Below are 24,593 nucleotides of genomic sequence, written 5' to 3'. Positions count from 1 at the left end.
CATCTACAAAAAACCTAGAGCTAACTTCATACTTAATGGTGAGAAACTAGAAGCTTTCCTGCTGAGATCAGAAATATGGCACCAGTTTCCAACACCATACTAGAAGTCCCAGTTAATGCAATAACAATTAGACAAGGAAACAAAAAAGTATAATACAGATTAAGAAGGAAGATGTTTGCAAATGATTTGACTGTCTATATAGAAAACCTGAAAAGAATAAAAAACTCCTAGAGGTAATAAGTAATTACAACAAGGTTGCAGGATACAGGGATATTATACAAAAGTCAACGGTTTTCTTATATATGAACAACGAACAAAGGGAATTTGAAATTAAAAACACAATACCATTTACTTTAGCGCACCCCCCCAAATGTAAATACTTTGTTATATACCTAACAAAATAGGCACAAAACTTATATGAGTAAAACCCTAAAACCGATGATAAAAATATAAAGAACTTTAAATAAATGGAGAGATATTCCATGTTCACGGGTAGGAAGCCTCAATATTGTCAAGATGTCGTTCTTACCACCTTGATCATAAATTTGTCACAATCTACATCCCAGAAAGTTATTCTGTGGGTGTCAACAGATTCGAAAGTATATGAGAGGCAACAAACAAACAAACAAACTGCATAACCAACAAACACAACATTAAAGAGAAAGAACAAGGTAGGAGGCCTGATGTTAACTGAATTCAAGAATTACCATAAAGTAATCAAGACGAAGTGGTATTGGAAAAAGAACAGGGTAATACAGAAATGGAACAGAATAGAGAGTCCAGAAATTGACCCACATAAATAGAGTCACTGATCTTTGGCAAAGGAGCAAAGGCAGTACAATGAGGCAAAGAGAGTCTTTCCAACAAATGGTGCTGAAACAAGTGCACAACCACAGGCAAGCAATAAATCAATCAATCAGTCAATCAATCAATCAAGACACAAAACTTATACCCTTCTCAAAAAATTAACTCAAAATGGATCACAGACCTAAATATAAAACCAAATTATTATAAAGCGTATGAAACATAATATAGGAAAAAACCCTAGGTGATCTCTGGTATGGTGATGGCTTTTTAGATAAAACATCAGAGTCGTGATCCATGAAAGAACTGATAAAGCTAACCTTCATTAAAATGAAAATATCTGTGTTTTGGGAAAGGCACTGTCAAGTAAATGAGAAGACAAACCAAAGACTGAGAAAAAATATTTGCAAATGACATATCTGATGGAGGACTGTTATCCAAAATATACAAAGAGTGCTTAAAATTCAATAAGAAAATGAGCAATCCATTTAAAAAAATGGTTGAAAGACCTGAACAGATACCTCCGCAAAGAAGATAAACAGAGCGTAAATGAATATATTAAAGCACTCAGTATCATATATCACTAGGGAAATGCAAATTTAAACAGTGAGATTCTACTTCCCACCTGGCATAATAGCCCAAATTGAAAATACTGACAACACCAAATGCTTCCAAAGATGTGGAGCAACAGGAACTCTCCTTCACAGCTGGTGGGAATGCAAAATGGTACAGCCACTTTGGAAGACAGTTTGGTAGTTCCTCACGACACTGCACATAGTCTTGCTATATGACCCAGCAGTCTTAGTCCTCGGTATTTAGCCCACTGAACTGAAAACGTACATCTACACCAACACCTGCTGCACACAGCTCTTTACAGCAGTTCTATCCACAACTCCCAGAGCTTAGAAGCAACTGGGAAGTCCTTCAGTAGGTGAATGGATCACTTTGGTCCAGACAACAGAATACTAGTCAGTGGTAAGAACAAATACACCAACGAGCCACGAAAAGACATGGAAGAAGCTTTGTTACATATTACTACGTGAGACAAGCCGATCTGAAAAGGCAACATACTGTATGATTCTAAACATATGACATTCTGGAAAAGGCAAAACTATGGAGACGGGAAAAGGATCTGTGGTTGTCAGGGACTGTGGGGAGGGAGGGACTTAAGAGTCGGAACACGGAGGATGTTTAGGGCAGTGAAGCCATTCCATAGGTCACTGTAATGATGGATTCACATCCCCATACATTTGTTAAAACCCATCGAGTGTACACCACCAAGAGTGAATCCTAATGCGAACTATGGACTCCGGGTGACTGTGACGTGTCAATGCTGGTACCCTGATTGTAGCGATGGACCATCTGCTGGGATATGCTGACAGTGGGGCAGGTGCACCACATGTATAGGGCCAGGAGATATATGGGAATCTCTGTCTTTTATGCACAAGTTTGCTATGAACCTAAAACTGCTCTAAAAACTAGTCTTCTAAAAAAATTTGCGAACTGATATATTATCCTGTGTTTTCTATTTTATTCTATTTTTTTTTAAATTTCTTTCAACAAATTCTGGTCATCTCCTAGGAAGTTTATTTCACCAGCCACTAATGGGCTGGAAGGAAGCCCCCCCCCCAATTACTATAGGGCAGTGTCTCCAGCGGCCCTATGAAATCCATTCTCTATCCCGCAGGCTCCAGTGGCCACAGTCGGCTCATTCGGTTTCTGAGCAAGAGGACTTCCCAGCCACCAGCCACCAGCCCAGGGCGGGACAGGTCCCTGAGGACAGCTGCAGTACCTGGAGGGAGGGTCTCCATGCTCTGTGCTTTCTCATCCCCGTTGCTGTGATGAAGGTCTTTCTTTTTAATTGGGTCAATTTCATTCCAGTCCTCCTAAGGGGAACAAAGACACCATATGAGTTGATCAGTTTCTCAAGTGTATCTGCATTCACCAGTTCAATCAACAGTAAGTGGGAGGATGTCCGCCGGCCCTGGGGATGCAAATGATGAGGGAGAGAGAATTCCCGTCTCCAGGACCTGCGTCCCAGGACTTCTCAGACACTGGCGACGTGAGGGGACAACAGTATGGGAGTGGCCTTTTCTAAGGAAGGATTTCCACTTCCCTCTTCATTTTAATATTTGCACTGCCTAAGTGTGGGAAGGAAATACTCCGGAAATTCCCAGGGCTCTGTGGATCTGCGAAGGTAGGGAAGGGAGATGGGGAGAGTAGATTAAATAAAATAATTCAATAGTGGTTAAATTAAAGCCATTAAAATCGGGGTAGCTCTCCAGACATCTTAAGATGGTTTAAGGACACCCTAAGATGCAAATTCTCCCTCCAGGCCCCTTGGAGCCCTCCTCTGAGGTTGCTAAATGATTTAATTCCACTGAGTAACAGTGGAGGGAGGAGGAAGGACCAGCCAAGCTTTTCCTAGGGCTCACTCTAATAAGACTGCCAATAGAACAGAGCTGTAAATTAAGGGTTTAATGTGAAACCAGAATAAGATATAAGCTCTGGCAGAATTTATTCAGCTCATCTGCACAAACAATTTACTCTAATCCATCAACATTAAATCAAACTAAAAAACATCGCCATGACCACAGAGCTAAATATATTTCGCAACCACTTGGAATCTGATTTCGGCAAATCGAGTAAGAAAGGCTTCTGTATATAACCCAGATCAGAAACGTCCCATGGCTAGTCATTTTCCTACCCAGACTTCGGCGAGCCCAGCATTGTTGACTGGGCGTGCCCGCCCCCAGCAGAGGCTGCCAGCATGATCCGCAGCGTTAAGCCCTCCTCTGGGGGAGACCCGACCAGTTCCGAACAGGTCTGTCCAGCCAGCATTCCTCTGGGCCAGCACTGGCTGCGTGTTGTGCAAAAGCTGACCACTGGAGACATTTTGGCTCTTCAAAACGTAAAGGCCAAATCTGACTTTTTCCCCAAATGCAACTTGCTCTGCCAATCATCTGCAGTTTTACTCAAATGGTATACAGTAATCAAAGAGAAACCATGCCTAAGCTTCCTCCCTCTTGAAGCCAGCTTTCCCTTCAGCGGCTTCTTTGGGGATACAGCTGGCTCGATCACCATGGAAATGATGGGTGGGGCACCCAGGAGGATGACCCCACTGCAGAAAGAGGGGGCTGGTGAGGAACCCTCATGCCTTGGCAGTCCTAGCCCCACCCAGCCATCACAAGGCCTTTGTCCTTCAGGTGACCCAAGTGCTGGGACTTTTGAAGATTTTACCCTGCATTTTAACAAAGGTATTAAAATGCATCTGTGTCCCAATTCAAGTATTCTTTTGCTTCAAAATTGTTTTTCAAAGGTATTCATAAATTGGCTTTTGAGATTATGTGGTTAAAAATAAACTTTCGGTTTACTATCGGCAATGATCTCGCAGCAAGCCTGGCAAAGGCATAGGAGGGAGAGAATCTAACCTACAACCTTGACAATATATGGAAACATGCGGATACAAATTCAGTAAGTAGTGAAGTAACCAGAGTCACGCTGTGCAGACTTTTAATTAAGCATTATTAATTCCTACTTTGCATCTTGCTTATAGCATTCTGTGGCTAATAACTTCTTCCCCCCACGGGCATTACACTGGCTAATGGATCAAACCATTTAACCTTGTACTTGAACAAAATCGAAAGTGAAAGTTGCTTATGGGGCCAGTGCCTTACTTTCCACGTGTGAGAACCAAGGCATCGGCTATATGGTCGGCAGAATCGACACTGGGGCAGGTCAGCCATCCGCGCTTCGGTGGAAAATAAACGCTTCCTTCTTCCCACAGGCGGGACTGACTAGTCCACATGCAACACTCCTTAACCTCCCCTCCCGCTGCCAATCCAGCACCCCCAACACAAAACCAAAGCGGGAGCCCGGAACGTGCTATGTGGCTACGTCCGAGCGGGTGAAATGATGCTAAGCCCCACTGATAGATCCCTACAGCGCATCACGTGCTCCTGTCCCTGCCACGGCCACCCGGCTGCTTACAAGTCCTGTTTCACGAGGGGCATGTGGAGGTCGGCGAGCCTACGCAGCCTGCCCATGTCGGTCACACAGAGAGCGAGAAGCTAAAGGTGGCTTCTTCCCAGTCAGGACTCCGATTAAACCAAGTGACGAAAGCCTGAGTCTCACAATATCACACGACTCCAAGGATACGTTTCTAGGAGGTCTTCCTCAAAGGACTCCTGAGTCACGAAGCGAGAATGACGATGGTAAGTACCTGCTCCTAGAGGAGAGTGAGGAGCTGGAGGGAGAAAAGGACCCACCAAGGCTGCTAACACTCAGAGCGCTTGGGAGGCGCCGAGCCCTATTCTAGACACTGCACACACCCTGATCTTCTGCACGGTGCTCTGGATAGCCCCATTTCACAGATGAGGAGGTTGAGGCACTGAGAGCTTACGTAGCACAAAGGACACAACAAGGCTAGACTCGAACCCAGGGGATTTAGTATTGGTTCTGCGGTCTCTATCATTCTACTCTACTACCTTTAGATAAAACATCTTCCCCCCATACCAAGCAGATAGACACAAGTAAAGCAAAACAATGTATTAACCATGCATCTCAGCATATGTCTGATCATTGCAAATGCCTGATCGTTCAGAATCACTGACTGGATTCACTGCCTGAGACAGCGGCTGTCTGGGTAGGACCTGCCACCTGTCAACAGCTCACCCTTCCAGACACTTGTCATGTTCCACTCTTTTCCCGTAGCCCTGACCCATGGTCTTTGCTGGATGGAAGAAAGTCTCCAGAGACACGGTGGGGACCGGGCGGCTTCACCTTGGCCGATCGTGCCTGATGGGGTGCAGACAAGCATCCAATGATGATGGCACGGGGTCACACACCCTGAAGACCGCGGGTCAGGGCATGCTGGCGGGAGTGTCGAGAAGGCTCTGAGAATCCTGTGTGCCAGAAGCGACACCCTGGCAGAGACCCGAGGGGGTCAAGAATTGACCTGGTGAGATGAAGTGATGGGGGTGGGGAGAGGAAGGTCGGGACGGAGGAAACAGCACAGAAGATAGAATACAGACATGGACGAGGCAAGATACCGAGACTTGAGACTTGGGTTCCAGAAACATCGCTTTGGCTGTAGTGTAGGGAGCACACGGAGGGGATAGAAGAGAGGAGAGGAGGTCGGCACAGCCATGGGGTGGGGACTGGAAGGGGAGAGCGAGAAGGAAGGAAGGAATCAGAGCTGCAGGTTTCCTACCTGCATGTTTGGACAGGAGGGGCACTCCCGCTAAGGAACACAAACCAGTGGTGTGGGCGGGATAAGGAGCGGTGCCGGGAAAGAGGGACGAGTCTGTTTGGGAAATTTGGGGGTTCCTGCAAGATACCAAGAGGAGGTAGCTGGCAAACACGGGAAGCAAACACATGGTTGCAGCTTTGGAAAAGCAGGAGACCATGGAAGCTGCTGGTGAGTGTGTGAGAACATCCGGGGAGGGGGTGAGCCAAGTGAGAATGGGGTCCTGGACCGGGGGGCGGGGGATGCCAACACCTTAAGGGCAGGCAGGACACGCGGCGTGTTGGGGAAGAGCCGGGACCTGGGAGCTGAAGCTTCGGGTCTAGCCACGGGGGTCCGAGGAAGCCATCAGGCTCTGTCCAGTGGGCCACCAGGCTGAAGGTCGCACAGTTCCTGCTTGCCCTAAGCATTCCTGGGGACCAGATGGAGCCAGCACTTTCTTATACATTCTACCTATCACATATACGTTTGGTGTCCGAAAGCACTTGAGGTCCCTGGAGGGCGGGAGGGCACCGAGGGTGGTGCTGCTCCTGTGGTTTCCTAACAGAGCTGGGAAAAAAGTCCCCCCGCTGCTCGCTCAGACGGATCGGCCCGGCCTCGCCCACTCTGCAGAGGAAGCATTTCCTTACAGCAACTCCCCACCACACAGCCACATACACTGGAGGACTTATTTACACGCGCGGAGGCTCGCTTCACAAGGGAACGCGCGGGACGAAAACTCGGAGAAGCCTCTCATGCCCAGGACCTGCCGACAGCCAGGACATGCCACCAACTGATCCATCTGTCTGCTCCCCGGTAAGAGCAAATGACGCGGTGGCAGACAAGGTCCTCTTCCCAGTGGTGCGGGTAAACTGCTGAGATGAGAGAAGCAATGATGTGAGGGACACCGGGTCAGGAGTTGCAGGGAATCCAGAGCCCGCGATCTGGTCACCCTGCTCTGACTGCCCAGGCTGCGGCCCATCTCTGCACTGTCCCCTCCCACCCCCGCGGGGGGCTGTGACACCGCATGCACAGTGACTTACAGACAGCCCGTGCTGCTGACCAGCGTGGGCAAGGGTGGGCTCAGTGGTTCTGGCCCCACACCGGGCTCTGGCCAGGACGTCTGAGCAGAGGTCGGCCAACCCCATCAGCCACCGCAGAGCGGAGGAAGCCGCTGCCCCCGCCCGACTTTGCCATTTCGAGCACACCGGTGGGGTGGGGGGATGACCTGGAGGGCCTCACCTGAGGCATGAGACCGTCTGGGCCCTCTTAGTGGGGGTGTGAGCCAGAGCGAGCACAAACCCAATTTCCTGTCCTCCTACTTACTGACCGACCTGCGCTCGCAGCCTCGTACTACTCGTACTTGAACTCGGTGAGTTCTCGTAGAGCCTGCAGAAGCTCGAGATGGGCACTTTGACCGCACTGTTCGTACAAACGTGTGTGATGGAGCGGTCTATTATCACCTGGAGCACAGATGAAATTAAATCAGGCCGGGAGACGGATCGGATGGAAGGGAAGGGCTGAGCGACGTCTGTTGACCTACCGCAATTAGAGAGCACGACGGCCAAAATCATCCTTTTCCCAAGAAGATAAAAGAACGAGTTTTAATAAAACAGTGTTCCTTTCAGAAACAGTAGATCCAATAGGTTGGCTGACTGAGTAGTTACGAAAATTAATTAAGTGTAAATACAGCTTTAGTTGTTAAAAGATGGTTCTCCCACCATATTCCCAGTCTGATGGATCTGTGTTTCAAAACAAGAGATGAATACCAAGTGGGCTCGGCTTTTGCCAGAGACAGGTGTCAGTGTGCGGAGGCGGGTGAGGAGGCAGAAAGGCCTGAGCAGGGGGAGCACAGAGGGTCAGCCTTTCACCTGCGAACAGACTGCCATGAGCGTGTTCAGGGCGCTGTTTCATCCCTGTTTCTTGTCCCAGATGAGAAAAGCGACCCAGAAGGGCTAAGTGACTTATCGTGTTATCAACCACTGCAAAACAAGTTCCCTCCAAACTGGGAGGCTCGAAACAAGGAACATTTATTATTTCCCAGCACGTCTGAGAGTCAGGAATCCGGGTGGGTCTGGCGTATGGTCCCTCGGGAGGCTGCCGTTAAAAGATGTCAGCCGAGGCCGCCACTGTCTTAGGGTCTGAATGGGCTGAGGGGCTGTTCCCAAGATCGTTCACTCACACAGCTGCTCGTTAGTGGAGTGCCTTACCACGGAGTCACACGTGGGGCTGCTTGAGTGCCCGCACAACATGGCAGCTGGCCTCCCCCAGAGGAAGAGATCTGACAAGACAGGAAGGCTGGGGGAGACAGACAGAGGGAGAGAGGCAGACAGCAGGCCTCCTTTCATAGCTTGGTCCTGGAAACCAGATGCCATCACATTCTGCTGATTAGGAGTGCCTCACTACGTCCAGCCCACAGTCAAGGGGAGAGGAATGAGATCCCGCATTTTGAGGAAAAGACTGCCACACAATCGGTGAGCCCGTTCTAAAACCACCACGTGTGTCAGTGTCTAAGACTGGGAGTGGCAGAGATGAGGCAGGAATATTCCACGGGGAGACAGGACACTGCTGGGACCCAGTCAGTCAGTTACCCACACATGGGAGCCATGAGGGGACGGGGGTCCAAGAGATGAGTCACGGCAGGGTCAGGTCAGCCCAGTAAAAAAACGTTACTTTATCTCACATTGACCTCTTGTCTACGGGCCAATATAAAGACTAACACCACTTGTAGTAACACGTTTGAATCATGAACCACGGTTGAAGCAAACACGCTTACACACGTAAAACAGATGATGAAGGTCGGGGTATACTGTGGACTCAGCAGAGGCTGTCTCCATAAATTTTAAACGGCTAACATTGTATTTGTTAACAGAGATTAAAAATATCACGGTGGAAGGAAAAAAGAAAATAAATAGGTTTTTAATCTCCCGTTACTGAAATATATTTTGTCACTGTTAAATTATTTCAGCCGACTAGACCATATGCTCAGAGGCAGATGAAGTAACCAAAAATACCATCTGAATGACTACTTGATGTTTTCCTCATCAACTGTCTACTTCCCACTGTTACTTAATGACTGTTTAGCAATCATGACCACCACAACCCAGCCGTACAGGAATATTCGAGTTCGGTGAGGGGAGGCGGGAAGCCAGGCTGCCAGATCTGTTAAAAAGATGTGATCATTTATATTTCCACAGCCCACTAAATTGTTTACTTGAAAGCAAATTGTTTAAAGAGCAGACTTCGTTTCCTGCTAAAGACCAAGACCTCCCAAATCCAGCACTCACATGATGAACTGAGCCACAGAGACAGGACTATTTACGGTTTCTAATTCTTCAGGGTGGGTATCCCACCAGATCAGCACAGAGGAATAATTCCTAGGTCTTCTTATGAGAGGACGAAAAAACCTGCTGATATAAGGTGTCACTGATGAAATTTTATGTTCCGGACAGGGTGTGTGACCCATTAAGAAAATGATAAATTGGGGCGCCTGGGTGGCTCAGTGGGTTAAGCCTCTGCCTTCGGCTCAGGTCATGATCCCGGGGTCCTGGGATTGAGCCCCACATCGGGCTCTCTGCTCAGCGGGGAGCCTGCTTCCCTCTCTCTCTCTCTCTCTGTGCCTGCCTCTCTGCCTACTTGTGATCTCTGTCAAATAAATAAAATAAAAATCTTAAAAAAAAAAAAGAAAATGATAAATTAACTTCAATTCACTGGGAAACAGTACGCTCAGGGGAAGCCTCCTTAGCGAGGCTAGGAGTCAGGTCACTGTGAACCATGACCAAACTTTGGTTAAAACCAGAAGCCTCTACCCTACAAACACTGACATCAATGCATTTATAAAAGAGACGGTTTCTAGAACGTATATCAACTATGCTTAATAACTTCTTTTTAAATCAAAGCAATGAGACATGAAAATAGATAGGGGGACAAAAGATTTCTACTTCTAAGTAAGAGTTCCCACTGAAAACTTAAGAGGAAGAGTATTCTCTTCCTTCCTAATCGTCATCAGAACAGGAAGGGGACATAATATACTGCAGAGACCAGAACCATGCTGGCTCAGTCACTCAACCACTTCTGAACATGCATTTTGTACACAGGAACCAATGAGAATCCCTGACGCCGTATTTCATCACTTGGGGAAAGCAAGTCAAACAAGCTGGATGAGGAGGAAAAGCTCAGGGGGACCTTCCAAAGGCAGCCTCCTGACAGTTTCCATAATCTTTATTCAGGTTAAGTATCAAAAGATAGGAAGCGGGCGCCTGGGTGGCTCAGTGGGTTAAGTGTCTGCCTTCGGCTCAGGTCATGATCTCAGGGTCCTGGGATGGAGCCCCTTGTCGGACTCCCTGCTTGGAGGGAAGTCCGCTTCTCCCTCTCCCACTCCCCCTGCTTGTGTTCCCTCTCTCGCTGTGTGTCTCCCTCTGTCAAATAATAAATAAAATCTTAAAAAAAAAAAAAAAAAGGCAGAAAGGCCAAGTCTCCAGGCTTTCTCCAAGGCTGGTCCCTGCCCCGGCGTGGGGATGAGAGCCAGCGCGAGCATCTTCCAGAAGCTCCCCAGGCAGCTCTAATGCACAGTCAGGGTGGAGAACCATTAGCTTCACGGAGGTACTTGCAAGTTCCCCCACTCATTTCTCTAGCCGAGTTCACGAAACTCAGTGCAGCTAAAATGTAAGGGGCAAATTTCTACTGCGGGTTCAAGTCACAGGCTGCTTCATACATAATCACTGGCTCACAAATAAAGAAATACATTATGATAAAGGTCACTGCTTTGTTTATAGTCCAGTGGAGTCTCAGAGAAACGTGGGCGGAGGAGGAATACCGCGGGGCTACCCGTTATTTAGGAGCTATGACGATCAACTGGACTGAAGTCATGAGCTCTTCAACTGGTTTTTTAGCTTCTCTAACGTGCAGAGGGCCGGGGGCCCCAGACTGAACACTCACTCCATACACAGCCAGTCAACTGCCTTCACTTAGTCAAAATCTTCCATTGGAAGCCCCGTGGCCACGTGCAGATGAAATGTCCATCGGTGACTCCGCCCACTCAATCCAGAAACTCTGGAGCCTGAGATGCGACGAGGAAAGGTTTGGGATGGGTCATGGGCAGGGCAAATGGACCCTGGTCTCTATCACCTTGAGCAGTTCAGGGCCTCCGGTTTCCAATATGCAACATAGAAATCTGGGGGCACCTGAGTGGCTCAGTGGCTTAAGCGTCTGCCTTCGGCTCAGGTCATGGTCTCAGGGTCGTGGGATCGAGCCCCGAATTGGGCTCTCTGCTCAGCAGGGAGCCTGCTTCCCCCCACCCCCACCGCCCCCCGCCTGCGTCGTTGCTTACTTGTGATCTCTGTCAAATAAATAAAATCTTAAAAAATAAATAAATAAATAAAAAGAAATGTAAAGACCCCTCCATCACACCCCACAAGATGTAACAGGGCTCCAGTGGACTGTAAGGCATTAAACAAGTTAGACGCCAAGTCCCATCACTGAGAACATCACTTGCCTTCTTCCAATCGGAGGGACCTGCCTTTACCCCTCTCTCTCCTCTTTCTCCTTCATTACTCAGGCTACTGAACATCCTCCTTCCTCCCAGTCATTAGCTCGTTCACTGACTTGCTAACATGTAGACACGTTACTTCTGTGATTTTCCTTCCCTAAATCCCAAACCTCAGTCTCATCATGAGGAAAACACTAGATAAACCCCAAATGCGGGATTTTTTTTTTTTTTTTTTTTTTTTTTTTTTTTTACCAAATCCTTGACCAGGACTCTTCAAAACCACCAAGGTCATCAAAAACAAGAAAGGCTGAGGACCGTCATGACCCAGGGAAGCCAAAAAAAGATTGGACAAACCAATGTAACATTGGATCTGGACAGGTACTGGAAAAGAGAAAGAACATTAGGGAAAAACTCAAGAAATCTGAATAATGTAGGGACTTCAGTTTATAATAATGGATCGGTATTGGTTCTTTAATTATAACGCATGTACCATACTAATCTGAGACAGTCCCCACAGGGGAAACTGGGTACAGGGTACATGACAATCCCCGCACTTGTGTTCCCGGTTTTTCTGCAAATCTGAAACTCTTCTAAAAAACAGTTTTTAAAAAAACGCTTAAACTAAATGCGTGCATAGATCTTATTTACATAAGAGGAAAATAATTACATTAAACACTGCTGGTTCAACATCTGTCAACTATGTATTTCGAGGGTGTCTGTCAATTTTTAATAGCAATTTTAACTCCACTCCCTCCCCCTGCAGGGAGCTAAGGTGTGAATCTCTTGATAAATGCTGATTTTAAAGCCAATTTTTGCAATGAGACACAGAGCCCAGGAGCAATCTATTTCACACCACAATTCTCTTTTCAAGAGCAATCAATCCACCCTACACTCCCATGCTCACAGTAGATGACCAAAGCAGTAGGTGGCTCAGAGCAGGGGGGGGAGCCCCAAGGCAGACTATTAACATGCAGCTTTTCCTCATTCCTGCTTCTAAGTAAGAGTTTATGAAGCCAGACGGCTCCCGGGCCAGGTCATAAACATTCCCAAACGCAGGAGCCGCAGGCCTCTTAATACGGAGGCAGGGGCTGGCAGGATTAGAGCCCACAAGTTAGCTGAGCACCTGCTATTTTAAGGAGCTGTTTATGGCCTCATTTTTTATCATTTGATCTGATTCCACCTCTTTCTTCCTGTAAACAGAGAAACTGCTTCTCCTATTGGGTGGGCGACACGAGGGGTTCTCAGACAAAGCCCCTTCTTCATGGCTGCTCTCTTTCTTGTTCTGGAATTTTCAACATTAACTGAAGCAGGTTGTCTTACTTTAGAGAAATGATGAATTGCAGCAACTTGACAAGAAAATGTCTTTTTTAACAAAAAGAAAATGTATTTTAGAAAATTACTGGGATGCTTGGGTGGCTCAGTCAGTTAAGCATCTGACTCTTGATTTTGGCTCAGGTCATGATCAGGGTCGTGGGATTGAGCCCAGCATCCGGGTCTGTACCCCCAGGGAGTCTGCTTGAGATTCTCTCTCTCCCTCTCCCTCTCCCTCCTCCCCACCCCCAGTCACGTGCACACGCTCTAAATAAAATCTGAAAAATAAAAGAAAATTACGTTCCCCGTGACTTTTGCAAAGTCCAGCTGTATATTAAAGTTAGGAAATCCTGATTCCCTGTAGATGAGAAAAAAGTGGGAACAGAAAGGTTAAGGAGGCAGGTGGCATGGCATGGTGTGGAGCAGCCGGCAGGGACAGAGAGGTGGCATCCCAGTCAGCCTTGTCCGGCCGAGATCCCCCCCTCGCTGCTATGTCCCACACCCCCGCTGCTGCCCCGCCTTTCCCCACCGCAGTGGCCACCAGGCTTCCTCCAAGCTCGGAAGCACCCTGACCTGGGTGTCGATAACCCTGGCAGACTTGCTTGCCCACTCTGCCTCAGCTACCGGGTGTATCATATCTCGCAGAACTGCGCCCCAATGCTCCCCTGTCATAAGCAGGTGCCGCCCCCTGGCCCATTTGCTGAACCATTTACGACTGGTTCCTTCCTTGCTCAGCTCTGTAACCACCAGAGTCAGAACTCTCTTAGGGGAAGTTCCTCCATGGACATCAGATCCATTTTGAAGAGCATCTCCAGGAGAAAAGTGAGTCCTAGAATGATATGCTAAGGGCTCCAAGGGGGGCTGGGATTAGAAAGCAAATGGAGAACTTGAAACTATGTTTCCTGCCTCCCCCTTATGGAATCACAGGTCATCAGAGTCAGAAATCGCCGGTAGCCCAGGTCAGGGACAGCTGGCCAGGTGTGAGCGGGAGGGATTCTCTCCTATTAAAGCCTCACCCACACCAAGCACGGCGGGCTGGTCTTCTCTCGCTGACTCCTCCTGACTGCCCAGCGAGCGGGACACAGCCATTCTGCCCCCAGCCCCGGGTTCCCCTTACAGTACATTCCCCGTGCCCCTCGACGGAAATTCTCTCAGTCCAAGCACAACTGAGGTTTCCATTCCCTTTTCTTTGGAGCCAATTAAATTCAGAGAGATCTGGATGTTGGAAAAAGGAAAGCAGGGGAGACGTGAGGGGAGAGGAGGCGGCTTCCCCCAAGCTGCCCTGGGAAAGACGGCACGGGGAGCCAAGCCCTGCACACCGCCACGACCAATGCCAAGGCTGGGCAACCTGAACACTTGGAAAACATATCATGATTCATGTCAAGAATAGTAGGTAGATGACGATGACCCATGTGGGTCTTTTTAGAAAATCAGTGCGTGTGGCTAGAGGACCAGAGACATCATGTGTGAGGCACAGCTCGGAAGACGCACGTCACGGGCAGCGAAGGCAAAGGAGCCCAAGAGCATCTCAGTGAGACAGCGGGAAGGAGTCTTCGGAAGTTTCTAACAAATGAGTAACAGCAAGTGGGAACGATGCAGCATTTACCTAGGTGAATTTAAAATTCACTGTTCTCATTAACATTCCCTTCACCTGGGGTTCGATGCCTCTCTGCCTGCTCAATGAACACCCCCAAAACCCTAGAACGCTTGCCCGAAATCTGCTTTTCTCATCAGGCTCTCAGTTTGTTAATCCCAAGTTTTTCTTTAATAAAGCATTTGTGCAAACAGAACACCACCGCCCATCATTAGCCCATTTGATAGACAAGCAAATACAGGGGGAAAGGTAGTTGATGCGAGACCCCTCCAGCCTGCCCTCAAACAGTGTTTCTTCCTGGAGCTCCAGGCTCTTTTCTTAGGACGTTATTTCCATCAGCTCAGGTCACAGAAGCCACGCGGAGCATTTGCACCCATCCCCTGGTGGGAGGGGTTCCGCAGCAATACTCTGCCACCAAGGACAGGGAAAGCCCAGCCCAGCTGGGCACCATCTGCTGGCACGTTCCATGGGGGCTGGTTGCCTCCGGAGCCTCCCTCCCTCCTGTGTTTTGTCCTGGGACACGAAGGACAGCTCTGGTCAGGGACAAGCTGTTTGATCCCTCGACCCCTGTCACATTTATTTACACGTCCATTCTCTGCCTCCAACAGCTGGGACATTTTCCACACTATTCCAGTATGTGGTATTACAACACGGGCTGCAGATGTCCCACTCTCTCTTCTTTTTTTTTTTTAAAGATTTTATTTATTTGACAGAGAGAGAGAGATCACAGGTAGGCAGAGAGGCAGGCGGGGGGTGGGGGAAGCAGGCTCCCCTCGGAGCAGAGATCCCGATGCGGGGCTCGATCCCAGGACCCTGAGATCATGACCTGAGCCGAAGGCAGAGGCTTAACCCACTGAGCCATCCAGGTGCCCATGTCCCACTCTCTTCTTAAAGAGCAAAAGGAGAGACTGTAAATTAGTCCAACCTGACTGGGAAGCAACTGGACACCACACATCAAGAACCAGTAAGACACTTATAACCTTTAAGCTGAGAAATCGCATTTCTGTGAGTGTATCCTAATGAACTCACTCAGAATAAGGAACAAATCTTAGGCACAAATGTTGCAGCATTGTGTCTAAGAAAAAAAAAAAAAAGAACGTATTCACCAATAAGAGATTGGTTAAATTATGTTATAGCCCTTCAAAAGAATATTATGGAACCATTAAAAATTATAATTATAAGGATCACACAGCCATATGCAAATCCTTATAATATGTTAAATGAAAAAGCAGGAAACAAAATTTTATGTACACAATGAAACAACTATATGAAACAATGTAGCCATATGGATTAGCCTGGAATGAAACGCACTAAAATAAAAATGGTTGTGGCAGAGTGAAGAATAATGAGTTTTGTCTCTACTTCTCAAACTTTCTGTCATGTTTTTCAATTACCTTCATGAATAATAAATTTAAACACAGACACGTTGAGGTTGGAACCTCAAACCTATGCACTGTTTTACATCACAAAAGGCACTGTGGCGGCTGGCTGTTATCTGGCCAGAGGGTAAGGATGCCACCCAAAGTGCCTGGGGAAACCTGCGGGGACACATGAGCTGTTCCTAGAAATGGGTGTGACCTGGCCTCTGTTTTCAAGGCCTGAGGTCAACACACTATCCTAGAAGCCCGGGAGGTCATCCCTCCCCCCAGGAACGGGAAGAGTCCCTGCTCTTCTGTTGAGGGGGGGGCCTTGGGGGTGGGAGGGGAGTTGGCACTGCCAGGCCTATGGAGGGGCCCACCTCCTCTGCACGTATCTCTTTCCCTATTGAGTGTTCCTTCCAGAAACTGGTCAACAGAACGTTGTGTGCTTCTGGCCACTACTGGCACTGACCTTTTGAATAAGGGGCACGCTGGGCCCTAAAGCGCAGTTCAGAGGCAAGTTCATGCACAGGGATAAATCAAAGCACGGCTCTTCCCCCCGGCTGCCCGTCCATGGCCCGCCTGCCCGTTCCTCCAGTGCAGAACTCAGAGGGGATGGGAATGACAATGGCAGTGATGCCACCTCCACGGGGCAGACATTTACGGAGAGCTTCCTGAGCGCCAGGAGCGCTAGGGTCGCTACACGGACACTCTTTCTATCATTCTTCTCGACTTCTGGAGAGGTAGTATAAATGCCCCCATTCAAAGACGGGAAAATTGAGAACCAGAGAATTGAGCGCCTGTGGCAAACAGGCAGCACATCTGGGGTCACACCCCAGTCTGACCAGCCCAGGCTCCCTGCTCCATCCACACACCAGGCCAGGTCTGGGATGGCCTGGCTGACTCGGTGCCCACCTAGGTAGTTAGAATCGAACTAACTCCAGTTCATCTAGGTAAAGTGTCTGGCTCACAGTTTGTGAGACAGGAACTGGGGAATGCCCATCCTTCCTCTTATCTTCTCTCATTAAATTTCAGAAAATTACAATCTTACATTAATATTCCGTTTCAAAGGCTGCTTTCCTACTCACACGCTTTATCTCATTTAATCATAATGGGAAAGTTGGGGAGAAGGTCATCCACAGGAGGCTCAGGCTTTGCAGGCAAATTCAGATTCCTGCTCTGGAGCTCACAGCAACAGGAGTCGTGTTTTCCACCCATGGCGATGTTGCAAGAATTAAGTGAGATAACGTGCATGATGACGATATCGGCAGGGCCGGACACACAGTAGGTTCTCAATAAAAACGAGGCCCAAGAAATCACTGAGTTACCCACGACCCAATTGCTACTGACAACCTGTCACGAGCCTTCTGTGACTGCAGACCTACTGCAGACCTGCAGAGTCCTTGAGAATCAGGAATGGCCACCAAGCTGTGCCGACTACACAGAACTCGTTCCAAGTGGTGCTTGTAGATCACCTCTACTGCACACTGAGGTCTGAGAAATTAACACTCTTTTATTTTTATTTTTTTTAAGATTTTATTTATTTATTTGACAGAGAGAGATTACAAGTAGGCAGAGAGGCAGGCAGAGAGAGATGGGGGAGAAGCAGGCCCCCTGCTGAGCAGAAAGCCCGATGAAGGAGATCATCCCAGGACCCTCAGATCATGACCTGAGCTGAAGGCAGAGGCTTAACCCACTGAGCCACCCAGGAACTTGTAACACTCTCTTTTGACATGGCTTCTTCTTTTTTTTTTTTAATGCTGCATTCCAAAGAGCCTTTTGACCTGTTAATTTACCCTCTGGAGGCCAAAGATTCATGTGCCCATTGTCTTCGAAACAAGAAAGAACTAGATGCAAATCCAGGTTCTAGAACTTTGTAAAATGGCCCATCTCTCTAATTCCTGGTAGCATTATCCAGAATGCTAGCCTCCAAGAGGATCAGAGCAGGTGTACCTAAACACAGCAGATGCTCAGACACAGGAGCCTCACTGCAACACCTTGAGGATGTGGTGGACCAGATGTACTGACACCAGCCGTGCCGGAAAGAATGCGCTAGGAAGTTGGCTGGTTTCTGTGGCTGTGACAAACAGCAAAGTCCATCTGAGTCAAAATCAAGCAGGACATGCAAATTCACTTTTATTCCTGTGTACACAAGTTAATGCAATAGTACTAGAACCCTGAGGCTTACCAGCAAAACCAATGAACTGGGAATGCTGGGAATTTTTTAACTTTTTTTTTTTTTTTTTTTAAATTTATTTGACACAGAGAGAGAGAGAGAGAGAGAGAGAGAGAGATCACAAGTAGGCAGAGAGGCAGGCAGAGAGAGGAGGAAGCAGGCTCATTGCTGAGCAGAGAGCCTGATGCGGGGCTTGATCCCAAGACCCTGAGATCATGACCTGAGCCGAAGGCAGAGGCTTAACCCACTGAGCCACCCAGGCGCCCCAAATTTTTAACTTTTTAAGTGATTTTGCTAGTGGGTCTGTCTTACCAAAGGTTTCTACCTCATCTTCTTCCAAAATGGATTGGGTAGCTTAAAACAAAAGACCTAACGAGCAACACAAAGGAGCTGGGACACAGACACTGAGGAAATGGGGAAGCGAGATGCTGAGGTCGACTTGAATTTCAACTCTGAGCTTCCCAGGGACAGAAGTAAAAGGAGTAACAGGAACGAACACTAGGGTGTAATGAGCATCAGTCGCCAGCTAGGAAAAATGGATACAAGTAACCTATCAAAGGCAAAACGCCAGGTGATCGAGTCAGTGTCTCCATTCAGCCCAGATCCAAAGGCTACCCGTGGAAGCTGGAGGAGAAGGGCCCTCCCCTCCTGGCTGCTGGTGTGGCCCTGTGACCCCCTCTGGCCAATCGGATGCCACAACCACAAGGCAAGGGGTGGGGCTTGTAAGTGCAGGTGCCTGTACTTGTCCTCTCAGGACACAGCCCCCGGGGCCACCAGGCTGCAAAGAAGCTGACCGAGGTTCCCGGCACTTAAACCTGGCCATTTGGATGCGGAGACACCCCAGGCCACAGCCAGCAGCGCTGTGGGACACGTGAGTGAGGCCATCCTGCACCAGCCAGCCAAGCCCTCACTTGGCTGCAGGGACACACGTGAGCCCGGGACCTGGAGACACTGGCTGCAGCATTGTCCCACAGGGTCATCGGGAGTCATAAATCATTCCTGTTTAGGCCACTACGCCTCAGCAACAGATAACAGACAAGGATGTGGAATGAAATAATACAGGAAATCCTCAATGACAGCTGACAGAAAACAGGAAGCGATTTTCCATGGCTGCTGCCCATAAAACTGTGGAAGCACATGGAAGGGCCATTCAGTTACAGGATTCTAGACAGAGCAAAGCCACTGCCGTCCACACCGTCAGGGCTAACAGCCCCCACTTGAAATATCATACATGCCCTTCAGTCAGTATAAAAAAGGATCCAGGAGAAAGTGCATCAGCAGGGCTGAGTTTCTGAGCTTCCGCAGCCCCCTCAGATAGAGCCAGTGGATTCATTTCACAAGTCTGGTTTAGGGGCGCCTGGGTGGCTCAGAGGGTTAAGCCTCTGCCTTTGGCTCAGGTCATGATCTCAGGGTCCTGGGATCGAGCCCCACATCGGGATCTCTGTTCAGTGGGGAGTCTGCTTTCCCCCGCCCCCGCCTGCCTCTCTGCCTACTTGTTATCTCTGTCAAATACATAAATGAAATCTTTAAAAAAAAAAAGCAAAAAATATAACAAGCCTGGTTTAGAATGCTTACTGCAGGCCAGGTCCTTTGCTAGCCAGGAGAGAGGGAGCGATAACTGTGCATGGTCAGCGCCTGTCCTCAAGAACATCACATGGTATTCTTGCTGAGTACAAGGTGTGCACTGTGATCGTGGGCACATCTACGCCCTCCCTCAGGCTCAGCTCTTGTCTGAAGAATGGGGACAGCAGCTGATGGTCACATATGGGATTTCTTGCTATAATGCCTAATGCATACTATGTATTTAATTACATTACTATTGTTAACACTGTTATTAATACTGCAATCCTGAAACTAATACAATAGCCCTCTGCTGTGATATGGAAGATGGGCTGGAGAAGTCTTCAGTGGGAGGAAATGAGGAAGGACCTTTAGAATTTCTTTTAAAAGATTTTTATTTACTTATTTGACAGAGAGAGAGAGAGAGAGTGAGTGTGCACATACAAGCAGGGGGAGGGAGAAGCAGCCTCCCTGCTGAGCAGTCAGCCCAATGAGGGCCTCGATCCCAGGACCCTGAGATCATGACCAGAGCCAAAGGCAGACGCTTAACCAACTGAGCCACCCAGGCACCCGAGGAGGGACTTTCAGATAACAGCAGTTATCCTGGAGAAAAGAAACGAAGGTTTGACCAGTGAGCAGAGGCTTAGGACACTGGCCCAGAAGACAGGGAAGAAGCACCTGGTTGGGAAGCTCCTATAAAAAGAACACACCCCGGGAAGCCTGGGTGGCTCAGTTGGTTAAGCAGCTGCCTTCGGCTCAGGTCATGATCCCAGCGTCCTGGGATCGAGTCCCACATCGGGCTCCTTGCTTGGCAGGGAGCCTGCTTCTCCCTCTGCCTCTGCCTGCCATTCTGTCTGCCTGTGCTCGTTCGCTCTCCTCTCTCTCTGGCAAATAAATAAAATCTTTAAAAAAAAAAAAAAAAAAAGAACACACCCCAAGGGTTGTGACTTCAGCCTCCCCACTCACCCTTCCAAACTCTCAGTAGTCATTCTGGGTCAAAAGGCAGGAATGGAAGGCATGTCGGCCAACTCCTCCAGAGCCAGGAACAAACTGGCAAACAGGCCTTGGCCAAGGGCTTCACAAAGCTGGCACGCCCCCAGGATTCCAGTTCCCTCAAGGCATCTTGGCCTCTGAGGTCCCTGGTAAGAAAGGGATGAAGCGAAGGGGAGGAGCACTGTGGCCGGAGCCAAGGTGCCTGTAGGTGGTGGGGAGGCTCTGCGTTCTGCTGCTGGGGCTGACCAACATTTCACCTGGCCTGCTCCGCAGGAGACATCCAATTCCCAGCCTTCACCGTGTTCACTGGTGCAGCCCACCCCACTGGAACCAAGATGGCCCTGGGCAAGCAGGCACCCTGAGGTCACAGCACGTCCCACGGTTCCCTGTGGACTCAGTGTGTGATCCTGAGGCTGACCACAGCAGTGTGGAGCCCCAGGGCCACACGCCAAGCAAAGTGACCGTCCCTTTCCCACTGGATAGTCTGGCCCATGTGGTCCCAAGTTAGACTACAGTTCCAAATGTTTCCTTCAGACCCGGCAGAAATGCAAAATGGGGGTGCAAATAAAGAAACAAAATAATCAGGTGAACTTCTCTTGCTGAACCCCCCCGCCCCCGTCTCACACTGAATATCTCCCCTCTTGAGAAACTCCTAGTAAACTCAAGGGAGAGGTCAACATCTCGACAGAAGGCAGTGGAATGCCTTGGCGTCACGTGCAAGCACAAGCCACGCGACTGGACGTTTCTGCGGAGGCGGGAGCAACCAGTAGGAGAAGAGAAGCCTGTGGAAATAAAACATCACATGGACAGCAGCTAAATGCGCAGGGCGGCTGGTGCTGGGCCGGGGCAGGGTGAGCGCGCACGTTTAGGTGAGAGAGTGGTTCTCATGAAGCTCTAGTCCAACCCCGACTTTCTGCCCCACCGGAAGGCAGTGTCAGCGCCCTGGACAGACCCATGGGGTCGGCCCCTTCGCCCACGTTAGGCACAGGATGCGAGGACACACACGGCTGTCCAGGCTCCCGGCCTCTGTGCGGCACGGGCTGGGGGGCCTCGCAGAAAGGCCGCCTCCAAGGCTGGTTCTCTTTGCTGCTGCTTGCCCACTGCTCTGCGTGGACACGAACAAAGCCATCAGACAGCATTCTTTGGACCAACCTGGAGGCCGCCGGTACAAAATCTTTACGTGTACAAGGACAGCAGAACCCAAGAGCTCCCGAGGAGAGCCAACCTGACTTGATTTCCCTGGAGGAAGAGGGTGGGAAGCTTTCCCACAGGCCAGGCTGGCTGCTAGTCGCTTCTGCTCTCCTGTGCAGGGGTGGGGGGATCTCTGGCTGAAAATATTCTCCAGCGCACCCACTGGCCCAGGAGGCAAAGTCTGTGAGTGTCACTGGAGGCCTTGGCCCGCACGTCTGTACCAGGCATTTTTCTGAAACAAAAGCCTCTGGCTTCGTACCCTAGTGACCCCATAGCTAGAACAGGCAGCACATGTTAGCAATGGCCTCAAGCCCCTCTCTACAATCCCTCGGCAGATCTGCTATGCCCTGGCCTCGCCCTCATCCTGAAAATACACACTGGCCTCTGGCCGGGCCCTTATCCATCCCCAGAGCAACCCCCAAAATGCCACTGTCATCCTGAAGGCTCACCATCTGACATCTCCTCAGCTACAAACACCGTCAGTCCCCTGCAGCCAGGCTCCACTCTCCCCACCCAGCTTCCTTCTCACTGACCCCCCAGCTGCCCAATTCCAGGCCTGTTCCAGCAGGTTCCCTTAGTCCCTTGACTTGGCTCATGATTTGTTTTCAATTTAGGTGCCCTTTCCATCCAGGAAACTCCCTCTAGTGTGCAGCTCTGTGAGCTGGGGCCATCGTGCACAACCGTGGACCACCGCCATAAGCGAGACAGACAGCGGCTGCGTCACCCACCGAACTCCTCCACGAACCTTAACTTGGCCCCCCGGCATCCCCTGATCAGCCTTCTGTCTCTGCAGCTTTGCCTTTCTAGAACATCACGTGAGTGGCATCAGACAGTAAGTGGCCTTCTGGGTGCCACAGCTCGCCCACCCGTCCTCCAGCTGAGGGGTGGCCAAGTCGTTTCCAGTGTGGGACAAGGGTGAATGAAGCCATCAGGAACTCTGTGAGCACACATATTTCCACTTCCCTTGGAGAATCACCGCCACGGGATGGCTGGGTGGCTTGGGAGCACAGGTCGGCCTTCGTTAAGAAACTGCTAACCCATTTTCCAAACTGGTTGCGCCATTTTGCCTCCCCAGCAACACCATGAGGATTCCAGTTGCCCCACAGCCTCGCCAGGACTTGGTATCACCATTTCGGTATTCTTCGAAGTCACCCTACACAGGAGCACACGACACAGCGTGGCTTTCCTATTCGATGTCAGCACGCTCACTCCAGACCAGGCACCACGCTCCGTGGCTCACACCCACCTTAGTCAATGCTCATTCCGACTCTGCACAGGAAGCTCTTGCCTTTTCTCTGCTTCTACCCGCAGAGCTCGAGGAGGCACTCATCCAGGGTCACGTGATTACGAAGTTCATGGACTTCAATAAGATCTCTCCTAGGATGACTTGATGATGCCTTCACGGATTCCCTGCTAGCTTTTGGGTTCTGGCGTCAATTTCACCTCTGGTGTGAGAGTCTCCAAATCATAATGTAATGCAGCCCAGCCTGACCCTGCTTTCTATTGTCCTTGATCGAGTCCCCAATTACTGCATTTATCTCCAATGAGAGAACTGAAGTATTCTTCAAATAACGCCTGTTTCTTGTCTCCCAAACAGGAATGTTCAGTGTCCCGAGGCCAGGGCACCGGCCTTCCCAACACCCTAGAGAACTAAATAAAGCCACCAGACTCCAATGAAGGCAGGAGAGGGACTGTTCAGGGCCACCGGCCACCCAACCCTGGCTCCTGCGTGCCAGGCTGGCCAGGGGAACAGAACAATGGCTGTAATCCATCTCGAGGTCACCAGTAGAAAACTCCCAGTCACCTTCACTTCCTCCTGCCCCGCACCCTATCCTCTGTGTCCCAAGGGTCCTACCCCAGTGTGGCTCACACCGCTGGCCATCTGCAGAGCCAGGGAGCCCGAGTGTGTGGCACGAATGCCACAGTGTCTCCTGATCTGACTCTCAATGCTTCCCTCTTTTCACCACGTGTAAGCCACTGGGGAATGTGCCTTTTTAGAGCATCCCTTCATCCTCTGCTCAGAGCTCGAGCGCAATCTGTGGATGCTGGGGTTTCACTTCTTAGAAGCTTCGGGCCCTCTCTTGATCTGGCCCCTAACCTAACCTCTCTTGGTCAGCACTCTGCCCCCCAGGAGACTAAGCGATTCTCGACCTTTTGTGACTTCCTCTGTCTGTGCTCTTCACTTGGGAATCCAGTCTTGGGTTTATAATCACTCTTTCTCTTGGAAAAGGTCTTCAGATTACAAAAGCGTCAGAACCACAAAGCCTGGCTCTGCCCATGGGACTGTGCTGCGAGAGTCCTGCCCGATTGCCACCAGGCCGAAAGAGGAGGCCCTGCGCAGTCACACGCCCTACCCTTGTACCCCATCATAACATGTGGGGTGGGGGGAACCTTAATGACTTATCCGCACATATTCTGATTTCGGATCTGTTTTTGAAGTTCCTGGAATAAGCTAACATTTCTTTTTTTTACACATCTGAGTTAATGGCCGCTCTGAAAAGCTCCTGGTTGAGTTGTACGGCACTTACCGGTTCAGGGATCGGTTCGGGGCCAGCCTGCTAAAGCACTGACTGGGAGTGGGAGGTGGGCTCTGAGAAGGGAGGCAGGGAGGGCCGCTCTACGGCAGTGAGCCCAACTGCAGAGACCAGACAAGATCCTGGACAGAGAGCCCAAGGCAGCAGGAGAGGGAGAGACGGAGATAGCCAGAGTTCAGCATACGCGGCCTGAAGAATTCTTGGGCAGAAATTGGAGGACACTCACCCCACCCAGATGTGGGAGGAAGTGACGCTCTTTGACAGGAGGGGACCCACAAATCCGGGACACTGCCTGGAAGCCAGCCACAGGCTCGACACCGAAACTCAAGCACTTAAAAGTAAAACTGAATGGAGAGCCAA

General features: G+C 49.6%; 1 protein-coding gene across 1 annotated transcript in view; it reads right to left on the bottom strand.

Annotated features, from left to right (window-relative positions):
- Positions 1 to 24,593, bottom strand: part of GALNT2 (polypeptide N-acetylgalactosaminyltransferase 2) — a 181,153-nt gene that overhangs the window by 82,438 nt on the left and 74,122 nt on the right. Inside the window, exon 2 of the mRNA XM_047701881.1 lies at positions 2,597 to 2,690. Within this exon, the coding sequence (XP_047557837.1) occupies positions 2,597 to 2,690 (94 nt within the window). The remainder of the gene's footprint in view (positions 1 to 2,596; positions 2,691 to 24,593) is intronic.

This window comes from Lutra lutra, chromosome 14 (genome assembly GCF_902655055.1).
Source record: "Lutra lutra chromosome 14, mLutLut1.2, whole genome shotgun sequence".
Classification (NCBI taxonomy): Eukaryota; Metazoa; Chordata; class Mammalia; order Carnivora; family Mustelidae; genus Lutra; species Lutra lutra.
Note: the sequence above shows the minus strand (reverse complement) of the source record. Positions and strands in the feature narration are given on the sequence as shown.